Source organism: Hippocampus guttulatus, chromosome 5 (assembly GCF_054856545.1).
Source record: "Hippocampus guttulatus isolate MCC_2025c chromosome 5, RoL_Hgut_1.0, whole genome shotgun sequence".
NCBI lineage: Eukaryota > Metazoa > Chordata > Actinopteri > Syngnathiformes > Syngnathidae > Hippocampus > Hippocampus guttulatus.
In genome coordinates, this window is record NC_141265.1 from 1,757,404 (window position 1) to 1,772,186 (window position 14,783).

A 14,783-nucleotide genomic window follows, 5' to 3' on the forward strand; every position below is an offset into this window, starting at 1 on the left:
CCAGATTAGCTTGCCGCTAATGGAAGCGAGAGAGCTTTCAAAAGCATCTGCAGCAGCTCGATGCCCCATTTCATTCTCTTGTTTTTTGTTTTTTTTTTTTACCTCTCGGTGACGATTTTTTTTTTGCTTTGGGCAGACAGGATAGGTCCCCTTTTAATCCACGAAAATGTAAGGATTCACTTCTTCCTGTTTGTTGAAACACTATTGCAAGATATGGAAGAAGAAAGGGAAAAACTACGTACAGAAGAAGAAAGAATAGTTTGCTCTATAATAAAGTCAGCCAGGTATGGAAAAAGAAAATGAAAAGTAGGCCATCTGGTACAGAAAAAGAAGGAATGATTCGGGTGGAGATGAGGAGATTAGGTGAAGAAGATCGATTCAGTGGGTGTGGAAGAGGAAGAGGAGGACAAAGGAGTAAGTTTGGAAGACTAACAACCGGGTAGATAAAGAAGGGAAGTTTACCTGCGCGAGCGGTACGATGCCCCGGATGTCGGCGTTGCTGACGTAGAGGTGCGAGACTCTCTCGGCGGAGGCCGGCGCTCCCGACGCGTATTCCACGCTCCAGTGCAAAGTTTGGGTGGGAGCCAAGGTGATCACGTTGTCCACCTCGAAGTCCAACTGCATCACCTCGTAAGACGGACTTTCCAACCTGGGGGAGGGAAAATGGCACGGTGCAATTAGAAATTATCATGCAACCAGGATCCTGCCTGTTAACTAAAACACAGACTTGTTTTGTTTTGGGGTTTTTTTTGTCAGTAGTTTTATTTCTTGCATATATACTGTATATATATATATATTGCATGTCTCCTGCCCAAGATGATAAAACAAAACAAAATTGGTACATTCGAATTGCAGGATCCCGAGAAACAGGAAGTAACCTCCTAACATACGTATAAATCCACAAAAAAATGTTTGTGGGGGATGCTTTTTGTTGTTTAGATAACCGTAGACATGTCTGAATTGTCAAAGAACAACAATAATAATATCAATAATGATCAAAAAAGTACACTCCGTTCTCCTCAGTCAACCAGGAAGTAACCTGCTAGCTAAAATACAAGCTAACAAAGCGTTTTACAATTCAACATACAAACGAAATTACAATATTTATTTTCCCTTTTTTCTCATTTCAGTAACAATAACTTCCCAACAATCAAAAACGATACATTCTTGTGCATCTTACGTCATCTTCCAAGTCTTGTCCTGCTAACATGCGCACCTAGGCAATTTTCCCCACCTTTTAACAGTTTTTAGGCATCTCGAGAAGACTTTCATCAACTTTCTTTCTTCTTGTGTCATTAAAATTAAGGAGAGAAAATAAAGAGCGTAAACTCTTTCATTGATTGGTTCTCGCAGCTGCGCCTCAGTGCTCCGCAGCCTCAAGTCAAGTCATCGTATTCAGAAAGTGACAAGAACATTGATGAAAACACAGCTGGATATCCATATAGCGTGTGAGTGTATTGTGTGTGTGCGCGCGCGTGGGCATGGCAGGGGCAGGAGTAGGAGTCAAATAACTTAACGGCACATTTGAGCAGCGTCACAAGCGTAATCACAGCCTTTATTGTTATATCGCTAGCAAAAAAACAACAACAAAAAACCCGCTTCGCTTTAACTGTGACTTTATGTATCAGTTTAAAAAAATGTTGAAAAATGATAGATGGTTACAATCTGTCCCCGTCATTTCCACGCATAAGAAAAGCTAAAAGGAGAGGCAGCGTGTTAAACGCGCGTCTGCGGGGGAGCTGTAATCGCTGGAGCGAAAAAAGCAATGTGTCCACACTGACAGCTGCATCCAGGTGTTCGCCATGTCTACAAAACAACACTTTTACAACAAAAACAAAAAAACGAAATGAAATCTTTCAAGGGAACACAGCTTGGCAGACTGCTGTTTGCGTAGCATAATTAGCTTGCAGTTACAAGCACGGAGTCGAGTACTCAGTTGCTAGCATAACATTGCTAGCTCACAGTTGGTAATACGATCATTAGCACAAAGTAAAGGACAAATGTCCCTCGTTATATTACAGTTCGCTTAATGCGTTGTGCACATCACCGAGATATATATATATATATATAGCTCAAAAGTTATCTAATAAAATATAGCCTAGTTTAAAAAAAAAAAATTGGCATCCACAACAGGTGATGTAGAGGTTAGAAAAAACTGCAGGCTCTCTTTTAATAGTTTTATGAAACAAAACATCATAAAATATTGCATGCAGGAGCCAACGTCACTTGACACCGAGCACAGCTTGACCAGCTAACATGCGATGGTTAGTTTAGCATGGTTAGCGACACAACAGCCTGTTTTTCGAAGCTTATTATTCTGGAAAAAAAAAAGAAAAAGAAAATCGTGCCCATGAATGATGATCACTTTTGACTGACAGCTCTGACGGCAGATGACAATTTACATTTTAATGCCTTTTTGATGCCTTTAATTTACGTTTCCATCTCCATTACAACAAAAGTGGCAGACAATATTTTTTATATTTATATGTCCATTAGCACAAATTAATTTTACGGCTCACATTTATCGAGACAATTTGCCTTGATGATTAGTACACCCCCCCCCCCAACCCACAGTGATCAGATGGCAGAAATACAAGTGTTGCTTTTTAAACTATATTATCATCATAATTAGCAAAAGGAGCTGACGGCATTTTTAAAATGTTAATTTTAATAGCTTTTCAGCATTCCCATCACTTCTTTAATGACATACCAATAATTAAAAACTGAGAAAATGGACTCGCAGAGGAAAGCGCTTGCCATAAAAATAAAAAATAAAAAATAAATACACCCTCCCAGATTTCTGAGCATTTAATTCGTATCAACACTTAAGTTATATGTATTGTTGTTACTGTAAAACATAAAAACTTTGGCAAATACGACATACACAGAAACTGAAGAAAAAAAAATAGACACTACTTGGCAAATAAATACAGAAATAAAAATGTAACTTTGGCCATAACTAAAACATAGATGAAAAAAGAAAGTAAAAATACGTTGTCAAGTAACGTGTGAAAAAATAGCCATCAAATAAATTAATAATATATTAATAAATACAAATGCACAATTTTCTTGTACAAAATAAGACAATTACAAATAAAATTGAAATATATAAAAAAAAATCAATGAAGCTGAAAAAGATAAGAAAAAAAATGAAACAAAATTGCAAACTATAATCGTAGCAGATATTTCAAATGAATAAATGTGAACGTGGCAAGCAAATAATTTCTTTTAAATGGCCACGTTAAAAAAAACAGATTTAAAACGTGTCACTAATCCCTAAAAACAGGCTGAGACACACACACACACACACACACACACACACACAATTTGTGGTAGGAGGAGTTGGAAGCAAGGACCAGTCCACCTACCAGTCTCACACAGGCACACACGCACACAAGCACGCACGCACACAGGGCTGTCAGAAGTGTGTCTGTGACATGAACAAGGAAAGACGGTAAAATGACATCAGGCAGAACCACAAGTCGACAGCACCGTCGCACAACAAAGTGCGTGTGCGCATGCGTGAGTTTGTGTTTTTACGCGCGACATAGCTGGTCACAGCCATGCCGCGCCTCCTGTCAGTTTGTGCTAACGCAAGCTCGTCAGGGTGAAAGGACGCGCGCACACAAACACACACTCACCATGTTGCGCATTCTTTAACACAACTGAGTGGCTGACACATGCCGTGTTGAGTTACGTGCGTGTGTGTGTGTGTGTGTGTGAGGAGATGTTACACACACACAGCAGAGGTGTCACAGCAGCCGCTTTACATGGAAATGAAATCAGCATGTATGTAAAATATATACGCGCATATATTACATTGTGTGTGTGTGAGTGTGTGTGTGTGTGTGTGCGCGTGTGCGTGCGGGAGTCCAAGCTGTCAGTCAGCTTGCACGTAAAAGACAGCGTGGACATTGGAGGAATGATCTTGCAGAAGAGGAAGGACATGCACCCACGCGGATGCACATGCACGCACACACTAGAAAATCAGTGGAAGGGGGCACTGGTAACAGAAGTACATGACCGTGCTCGAATGACTTAAAAAAAATATATATATATATCTTCTGTCGCTAATCACCCAACCAACTAGCTATGGATTTAATCACTAAACCTCACCAAGTTGATGACTACCTTCTTATCTACATAATTAACTAAACTTCAAGCAAACAGATGGATTAAGCAACTAGCCACCGATATCTACTTACCAACGAAGCAACTCACTAATCAAGTAACATATTAACTCATTCACTCCCAAAGACGTTTTTAAACGTCTTTTCAGACTTGGGCTAGAATTGGCTGGTACTGAATGAGTTAAACAACTGACTTAGCGACCAAGTCAACGAACTAGCTAATTGACGAGCCAACGATCTAAGTGAAATAATGTTGTCCTTGTTGTGTTCCGTTGTGATTGCCGGCCTCCAATTTCTCCTCTTGTGTTGCTGTAGCCCACGAGAGGACTAGCGAGTAAATGTAGTCGTGGGAGAGCCTCGAATGTCCTCTTCACCCTCCACTATCACCATCTTATTGCACATCACACATGCTACGACATGCGCATCCCCCCCGCCCCCCAACCCGCAGAAACCCCCAAGCGCGCAAAGGTTGTCTCCTTGCATCATCCAGCCTATGGAGAAGCACCCCCCCACCCCACCCCCCCCCCCCACCACCACCGTACACGTTAGCAAGTGTGACACAAACTTAGACAAGCAGCACCCCCCCCACCCCCCGCACACGCAACATGTAAATGCTTTTAGGGGGAGGCCGCCGCGTGCGTGTGCATGCATCAAACATCTCCCACTGAGATTTGTTTTTTCTTTATTTTTCTTTAAATGCAGACGAAAGCTTTCACGAGCGCGGCGGGGTGCCTGCGTAGCAAAGATGAAATTGTAGAAGGGGGAGGAGAAAAAAAAAAGCAGAGAAACAATGGCAGGAGATGGTGAAATTGGAAAAATGTGCGCTGGTTTACTTGTTAGGATTTCAAACGGGGAGGAGAAAGGAAAGTTTTGCTCCAATGATGACGCCATTTTTGTGCCCCCAAAAAACTTGATATGTAGATCGATAGAAGCACAGAAAATCAACAGGGGACTTATTTATTTCTTTTCCCCTTTGGGACTTTTCTTGTTTTAAAATGCCATTTTTCTTGAACAAAATGTAATAACAAAATCAAACTTAGTGGACAGTTGCCTCATGTACTGGCACAACATCATCAAGACAAACTTGATGCTATTTTGCTACAGGAAGAGATTTTCCAGGTGTCATCTCAGCGAGACATTTTTCCACCTCTGGCCGCACGCGAAGTTTGTAAATATGGGCTAAAAGTAGCGGGTCGGGCGCGGGCCGGATTCGCCAGCGTCGCAATGGCGGCGCAACGGCCCGCATCCCCGCGCGCCTCCAAGAGACGAGCATTTTCCTTCCAGGAGAAATAGCCTTTGTTCAAATAAATTAAAGAAAGAAATCCCATTTTTGTCCCGGCCAGAGGCCCATAGCTCACGCTTTGTGTGCGTGTGTGTGTGTGCGCGTAATATCATAAAAGCAGGGAGGCATCAGAGAAGATGGAGAAAAAGCAGAGATGGATGTCACAGCGAGTGGCGCATTAAATCAATATCTGATTACACGCACTGAAACGGGGCGATGGGGGGGGGGGTTACAGTTTACCTGTGTGTGTGTGTGTGTGTGTGTGTGTGTGTATGCGTGACGGATGCTAATGTGGATGTTGTGACCTATTCGCGGCATTCCAAATTGGTGAAGGCAAAAAAAAGTCAAAACGGGAGCCAAAGCGAAAGACAACTTTGGCCGGGCTCACTGCGTTGTGCAAAGTCGTGTTTCGAACAGGATTACGTCAGGTCATATACTTCAAGGATAAAGTCCAGAAAGAAGTGACAGTTTTCAGAATGACTTCTGATTTATTTGTTGTTGGTGTTGTTTTAGAATGTCCTATTTTTGGATGAAAAGGCAGATTTTTTTCCTGAAGAAATTCTGACTTGTGGAAGGATTTTTTATTAGATTTTATAAAGGCTACATTTTTGAGGAAACTATTTTTTTGTTGGACGTCAAAAACGTTTTTTTCTCAGATAATCCATATTTTTAAAAAAAATAAAAAAACAAATACAACACATTCAAGAATAAATTTGGAATTTATCGTCATTTAATCCGTTTTAGAAAATGTAACGCTTTTAATCAAGGCAAAAATACACCCAAAAATCCTCAAAACAATATCATGTTATATCCAGAATAATATATCTTTTTAAAAGGATGTTTTTATGATTTTTTTTAAATCAAGAATAATGTTATTTTGAGGGAAAACCGGCAGTCACATTTCTCCAGATATTTTTCAGATACTTTCTAGAAAACAATGATTTAATGTTTGAAGAAGGCAATATTTCAAAGAATAATGTTTGATGCGTTTACATTAATAGGTGTAAAAAAACTTTAGAAAAAGTCTTCCCCCCCCCTCCTTTTCTCAAAAACTTGATTTTGAATAAAAACATGTTACATCCAGAATATTGTTTCGGAGAACTTAGATCTTTCGAGAATAAAGCCTGCTTGGCAGATTTTTTTTTGTTTTTCTCCGCAGTCAATTCAAATCGGCGCAAAATGATTTCACAGAGCAGATGCTAATACAAATAGCATATAGCTAACGAGGGCTTGCAGAAGAAATGAGCAACAAACGGCCAAGATGGTTGCCATTTAACCCCGACCGCGACAAACAACATTTTTTCAGTCGACTTTGTCCGACAGGCAACTTTGGTCTTCAAAAGTTGCAAACGTGTCAAAAAGTTGTGCGAGCCGTGTTTCCTCTCGTCTCTCAGTTTTTGGGGTTGAAATCTATTTTTGAGTGAGCGCCACAGATTCGCGGCTGCAGTCTGGAAAACAAAACAAAACAAAGAAAACGAAAAGTCACTTTCCAGGCCCCCCACTTTTTTTTTCCTCGTCTTTTTCAACGTGTTCTTTCCAAGACGCACGCGGCGGGCGCGGCGACATCTGCACGCGGGGAAAAAGGTCATTATGGTGAGATGAGAGCAAGCTTTTACTACTACGCATTTCATTTTTATCATTTTTGTTTGCCTTGCTGCGGGGAACACATTTACTTACCCCCCCCCACCCCCCCCCCCCACCCATCCCTATAATTGTATATCTTTCATTATCACCAATGTCCTCCAGCAGCAGCAGCGTCACGGATAGGCTACACTGACTATGATGATTATTCTATGCAGGTTGAGCTTAAAGCAAATCAGAGTTTGAAAATCTCGAAGTGGAGTTTGTCTAGTGGTCACCTTGGAAATGGCCAAACTAACTCCACAGTGTCCCATTCAGACCAAAATAGCAGGCTTCTTGTGTCTTTTTGAGCACCGCCCCGCGTGATGTTTTTGTTGGCTCGCTCATGGCAGATATGGCAACCAAATCGTCGGCTCTGAAATCAATCTGGGTTTGGGGGAGCTGGATTTTCAACCGATTGGAATGACCACTGGAACCTTGAACCAAAATGGCTGACTTCCCATGTTTCTTCAGGCACAGCTTCTTGAGATTTTTTTGTTGGTCTATGCATGATATACAACCAAATTGTCTTTGTGGGCTCAAGTTTTTAAAAACACTCTCAGTGCAATTTGTGCTTGTAGGACGGATAGAAATCAACCTAAAAAGGCGGACGTGTTTCTTTCCTGGCATGGCTTTTCAAGTTTTTTGGGGGGATGGGTTCCTACTCATGATAGACATGCCCACCAAATTGAATGGAGCCAAGCGAAAATGGCTTTGGGGGGGGCTGAATTTCCAAAACCCAAGAGGAGTTTGTATTTGCTGTGTCTTCATGTATGGATTATTGAGACTTTTTTGTTGGTCTGACACTGCACAATATTGTCGTGACTACCAAATTTCCCATGAGTCAGTGAAACTGGCCTCAAGGGCTGAATTTTCAAAAGCTTAAAAGTGGAATGAGCTATCTGACATTTGGAAATGACCTTAAAATGGCTGATAAAAACTCAAATGGTGGACGCTCTGAGTCTTGAAAGGCAGAATTGGTCCAAACATTTTTGTGGGTCGTCTCATGACACTGAGAGAAACCGTCGCCACCTCTGGAAATGATCAGAAAATGGCCGATTCAAACTCCCAACGTCTTTTCAGGCATCGCTTTTTGAGACTTTTTTTTGTGGCTTCCTTCATGATAGATATGCCTATCAAATGTTCTGCCCCTCAATCAAACTTTTTTTCGGGATCAGAATTTTCAAACAATTTGAAGGTCCACTATAAACGGACAAACTGTGAAACTGGATTTGGGGCTTGAATTTATTAGAATTTTCAGCCACCAGGCCGACCAAAAGTTATTTTTCACGAGGATGAATCCATGCAAAATTGTATATTCGTGTCACTGGTTGTGTAACTTTTCAGTATTTATTTATTTACTCTGGGACACTAGGTTACTATTGGATACATGCTTGGGGAGAAAAAAAAAATCGCTTTCAGCGTTTCATTATTATTTTTTCTCCGAAAGACAGAGCAATTTCAAAAGGTGTCAAAAAAAAGGAGAAGGTAATAATGAATTATTAATCAGACAGTCTAATTATGGCGTGTTTGTGTGTGTGTGTGTGCGTGTGCGTGTGTGTGTGTGTCCCTGAGAGAGATACGATCCTGGGGAAATTACATCTAACAGTCATTTATCACAACAAATAGAGTGAAAAACAGCAGTTAGCCAAGAAGCCGTTTTCACACAAAAGACGGCAGCACATTATTAAAATATTATTCAAATATGCTAAAGACGTGAAAACGAGCAGCCACAAGAGACAATGAGGAGCTTCTCGGGGACCACCTAAAAAGCTTTTAGTGGCTCCACAAAGAGCCACTAAAAGACAAGATACAGTACATGTGTGCGCGCATGTGTGTGTGTGTGTGTGTGTGTGTGTGTGTGTGTGTGTGTGTATCTGGAGATATGTAATCGGTTGATGGTCTTCCCGCTGGGGTTTTTTTTTTCTTTGATGCCAAGTTGAATTCAAAACCCACTTGTCAGTATTCACTTTCTCACAACTCATTGTTTGGAAAAATGTGTACATTTAGCAAAATTCCTATTCCAAAAACTGAGCATTTAAACACCAAGAAATGGAAATAGTACTTTTACTGCTGTCTTGAAATCAATGTTTGCTAACCAAATAGGAGAGTAAGTCTAAACTCAGTGAAATAAATGGCAGAGACTCACTACGGCGCCGCTAAGTAACTTCCTCGCAAGCTAGCATAGCCGGCGAGTTTCATTTCTGCTCTGCTTTGACTTGACAAAGCGGCAAACAGCAGAAGTAGCCCCGACAATTACCATGGACATCAATCACTCGCTGATTTTCACTCTTTGCAGTCGGGCCAGCGTAATAAATATTTGCTCAAGGTCGTGGTCGTCGCATTAAAATGTGAGACTGAAAAAGGTCGAAGTTGTGACGCTTGGAAGTCAAGGTAGCGCTGTACAGAGTTTTGGTCTTCTTGGGCACTTTTGATGTTTTTAAATATGAACGTGTCATCGTCTGTGGTAACCTTTGAAGCGCTGGGACTTGGCCCGGCGTATATTTAGCCGCTAATAGCGCACGGCGCCGCGCTGGGCCGGGAGTGACTGAATCAGGCCAGGTATCAAGCCTGGCCTGTCAGCCATGCCGACCGCCCCGGCCGGCCCTTTAAAAAGATAAATAAATCAAGTCCAACTCCCGCAAGGCCTCGTACTGCCTGCTTCGCTCGCTCGCTAGCTGACAGCAAGGAAGGAGGCGGAGTTTGGTACCTTCATGCTAATGCCTGGCTAAGGAAGGAAACATGGCAAGGTGGGGAACATGCCCCAAAAGTTCAGCGTCAAGCCCCTCAAGATGCGCACATGTCAGATGGTAAGCGGAGCGGTCGCAATGTGAAGCGCCGGTGACCCCGTCAATCACGGCTATCCAGGGCGCCTGGCAAGAGGATTCAGACCACAAAGCAGAAAAAAAAAAGCAAAATGTTCAAATAAATAAATAAATAAAACAAGTCCAGGGTGGATTTCAAGTCTGGTTTGAGGGCGAACGTTTATCTTAGCAATCCAAGAGATCATGTCGACGCAACAAAAGAAAACAAAGGAAAAAGGAACAGGATTTTGGATCAAAGGAGTGTCGAAATCCGGTCCTCAAGGGCCCCTCTCTCGCATGTTTGAGATGATTCCAGTAAAGGAAAACATCCAAAACATGAAGGATAATGGTGCCCCTTGAGGTTTAGACGCATGCGCATTCGTCAAAACCTCGTGGAAAAACTCTGCCTCATTCTTAATGTTTAAAATCGGAGGAGGCGGCCATTTTGTCCACCGCTGCCACCTGCCGTCGACTCAACTTGACGTCAGGGTGCCCTGACGTGTCCAGATACGCGACTACTTTTGATGGCACAACATTTCAAACATCATGACAAAACATTTCCTTTTTTCTGACGCACACGATTATTTTATTTGTATTATTATTTATTTATTATATAAATATATTTATTATTATTATTATTATTATTATTATATTTCATGGGCGGCCCGGTAGTCCAGTGGTTAGCACGTCGACTTCACAGTGCAGAGGTACCGGGTTCAATTCCAGCTCCGGCCTCCCTGTGTGGAGTTTGCATGTTCTCCCCGGGCCTGCGTGGGTTTTCTCCGGGTACTCCGGTTTCCTCCCACATTCCAAAAACATGCATGGCAGGCTGATTGAATGCTCTACATTGTCCCTAGGTGTGAATGTGAGCGTGGATGGTTGTTCGTCTCTGTGTGCCCTGCGATTGGCTGGCAACCGATTCAGGGTGTCCCCCGCTTACTGCCCGAAGACAGCTGGGATAGGCTCCAGCACCCCCCGCGACCCTAGTGAGGATCAAGCGGTTCGGAAAATGGATGGATGGATGGATGGATGGATTATATTTCATAATTTTGCTGCTGTAAATTGGGAATTTCTCCATTGTGAGACAAATAACGGTTTTCTTATCTTACTTGCCGGTGTGTCAAAACACTGCAGTGGTGCGCCAACTGGTGGACACAAGTGATTTTTTTTTTTTAGGGGGGGGCTTATGTTTCAGTGGCTGGTATCAAAAGTCTTCACAAGTAGTCAATACATTGAAATAAGGCCGGTATCGACCCGACAACCTGATATCGGTATTTGAATTCCCTGTTCAAACCTATCAAAGACGTTTTTACAACGGAAAATGACAAGGCTTGTAATTTAGAAGTATTTCTGATCAATTTATCGGTTTTGGAAAACGCATGACCGGCATGGAAAATTGTCGCACTTCTGTTGGGTTTGTCTTCGAGAAAAGCGGAATGGCAAAGGTTGGCGAAGACTCGAAACGGTCGTTGATGCTTGAAGTGACAGCGTGACTTTCATCTCACTCTTGTCAAATATGGACCAATTCGAGGTATCCGCCTTGACAAAGTTTCTCTTTTTTATCACTTTACGTCCGCGGGCCGCTTCCTTCGCCGAGGTTATAAATGTTACGTTCCCCGGGAGAGTTCTCCCGCTCAGGGTCACCCGCCGCCGTAATGTCTCGCCATTTGTCCCGTTGTTGCGGAGCCGCCGCCGCCGCCGCCGCCTGCGTGTCGACATTACTCGTGTGCGCTTCCCTGGATGAGGTCTTAAAAGAAGGCGTCGCCCTTCGACAACATTCCATTCTTTTCCGCGTCTTTATTAAATGCAAAGAATCCCGGCGGCTAATGAATGCGAGCTCGCCGCGTGTCCATAAAATTTTACTGTACATCCTTTTACGACAGCCAGCCGAGACCGTAAACGGGCTTTTAATACGGCCCGCCGTGGGCCCGGCGGGATATTTTCTGCAACGAGACTGGAACGGTGGAGATGCGTTCGGGTCATTTGTGTCAAAGCGGCATTTCCAGATGACAGCGGGAATCCAACATGAGAAACGATGCAAGGAGCGAGGTGGCGAAGAAAGACTCTGAATAAAACAATTGTTTCGGATGGATTTTTAAATAAGACAGCGGGCAAGTTGGAATTTTGAGTTGAGGGTCAAGTCGCAGTTTACACTCTAGGATCAGTCTCTGTAATCGGGTTCTTTACAAAAACATGATGACACGTTCAAAGGATGTCAAGAAACAATCCATTTTCTTCCACATTAAAAAAACCAAAACAAAACTATTTCAATGGACATTGCACTGCTCCTTCTGGCGTGCGTGCCTTCACCACCACAGACACACACAAAGACGAATGTCACAACTTCACAAATATTTGTCTTTCTTCACAGAGGATACAGAATTTATTACCGTGAATCTTATGTGTTGCTCCACCATTTGTATTCAAAGGTCTGGTGCCCAAAAAAAAGCACGACAAAACCGCAGCATTGCTGCTGTACGTTAGCATTATGCTAGCCAGGCAGGTCCAGGCCAATTCTTACATAGAGTTTGTACTTTGTACATCCTGGCTCGTCTGCCTTCCCAGAAAGTCAAAACGATGCTGCCAGCAATTAACAACAAAAGGGAACATTGGCCCAGTAGTCACTTTGGATTGAATTATGACAACTCACAAAGATTATCGTTGATGAAAACTGAGCATCGCGGCAAGCCCAAGTGGGGCTGACGACAAGAAGAAAATGAGCAGGAAAGGCGGAATGAGTTGCGGAAATTACAGAGGGTTTGCATCTGCTGCCCCGCAGTTTGGCGCACCCGCTAACTGTGAAATTGCGTGCTAACTTTCGTATCTCAGAGCTGCATTTCCTGGCAAACAACCCAAAGAAGTGTCCTAAACTAAATTGAAGGGAGACATTGTCATTTGAAAAACAACAACAACAATGTTGAGCCGTGCACCCCCTTTACTATCCCAACATTGGCAGCGCATCCCTCTTTCCTGCACACACCTTGGAAACAAAGGCAGGAGCCAATGAGGGGTGCATGACGCTCTTCCGTGGGGTGCAGGACAACGCCTACATGCACACAAAAAAAAAAAAGAAATCAATACAAACGTAGCCTTTTATGTTGAGTCATGTAAAGACGCTAATTAAACGAACACCACAACATTTTTAGTCACGCATTAGGCAGGGTGCGTGCGCGCATCAACAACAAAGTTTAAAGACAAAAAGTGCAAATGCTAGCATCAAGTCACAACGCGAAGGTCACCCCCTGCAATGACACGGCCCCACTCAGTTCCTGCGTGACCTGGGGGCGGGCGCTTTCCTAAAAGCACATTATCAGCCACTTAGCGGCGCTTAGCATCGCATTGATTAACGATGCCGTGGCGCAAAATGTCGCCGCGTGCCCCTTCTCGATGGCCTTTTTCCGTTAGCTCCCATGCTCATGTCCTCCGCCATTTGTCGGGACATGCTAATTTGCTAATCAGAGCGTAAGCAACATTGAGCCTTGGGGTCTCACTTTTTGGCCCCGCTCCGGCTCGCGGCCAGCTAGCGCTGGTCATACATTTTAATGGATCTTCACAAACAATGTCATCGAGGAGCGAAAAGGGGAGGGGGGGGGGGGGTATTTTGTCAGAGGAAATTCAGCCTCTGGTGCCAGGGTCACTTAGCAACATGCAATTTCGTAGACATGTCGATTATGAATAAACACCCTAAAAAAAGTCACCGGAAGACGTGCCCTAAAGGGCCCCAAGTCAGTCATTTGGCTCTGAAACGGCCATTTCTACTGTTTTAAAGAATGTACAGTATACCATTTATTTAGTGACATGATATCTGCTAGGCATATCTTCTACGAGTGAAGCCACAAAAACGTCTCAAAAAGTCGAGCCCTAAAAGACATGCGATGTTTGGCAATTTTTGGGCCATTTCCGGCGAAAAACAAACCTGTGCAGTTCCTTTGGGGTAGAGGGGGAATTCAGCCATCCGATTTCACTCGGCAACACGAGAATTGGGAGGCCTGTTTCTCATGCATAGAGCACCAAAAACGCCTGAGAAGACGTCGTTTTACAGATGTTTCAAGAGGTGCCACAATGAAAATTCAGCCCCAAACGCCCAATTCACTCAATAACATGAAACTTGGCTTACTTGGCGATTGCGAGTAGGACACAAAAAGTCTCAATAAGCCATGCCTCGGAAAAACACACACACACACACACACACACACGCTTCAACCAAAATGGTTGAATAGCCATTTTCGAGTCAATTTGTCCACTTGCAGGTGGATGGCTCCTGATTTTGTCCCAATTCCTACCAGATTAGAACCGAGTACACTCGACAGATGGCCGATGCTTGATTGCAAGGATTCCAATGTTCCATCAATGTATGTGGGCGGAGCATAGCGGCAAAGTTTGATGCTTCGCCATGACAGATGAAAATGCTCGGACCTTGGCCAGACATCTGGCGGACCGTGACGCTACGTCTATGTAAAATTATTCAAGCTCATACACACGTACACATCTGCACACCCGCACATGTCAGGGACACCATCCCCCCCCCCCCCGCCCCATCCCGCCCCGCCCCGCCCACTCACACACACACAAACACATTGTGTCATGACACGGAAGCGATGCCGACGCCGGAGGGTTAACGATAAATGACCTCGTTGTTAAGATACTTGCGTTGCACATCTGGCTGCTCTCGTGTGAATGTTTTTTACATGCAAGCAAAATGAATCGAGCGGATGAAGTTTGACGGAATCTTCAAAGAAACAAGTAGGGAGCAGAGAGATTGCTGGGTGTTGCCGGTGCGCAAAGCGAGGGCTGTGAAGGCAAGCCTGGATGGGTTTGGCGTGGAAGAACGCCTTTCAGATTACAAATGGTGGAACGAAACGGCCCGAAAGTTTCAAATCGTGACTGGAGTGGCAAAACCATTTGGCGCATGGGTAATTGAAAAGATGATCCAAAATTTGCAGATTT

General features: G+C 43.4%; 1 protein-coding gene across 1 annotated transcript in view; it reads right to left on the bottom strand.

Moving 5' to 3' along the window:
• Window positions 1-14,783, bottom strand: part of LOC147204607 (transmembrane protein 132B) — a 100,502-nt gene that overhangs the window by 21,340 nt on the left and 64,379 nt on the right. Inside the window, exon 5 of the mRNA XM_086111740.1 lies at window positions 463-649. Coding sequence (XP_085967866.1) covers window positions 463-649 — 187 coding nt within the window. The remainder of the gene's footprint in view (window positions 1-462; window positions 650-14,783) is intronic.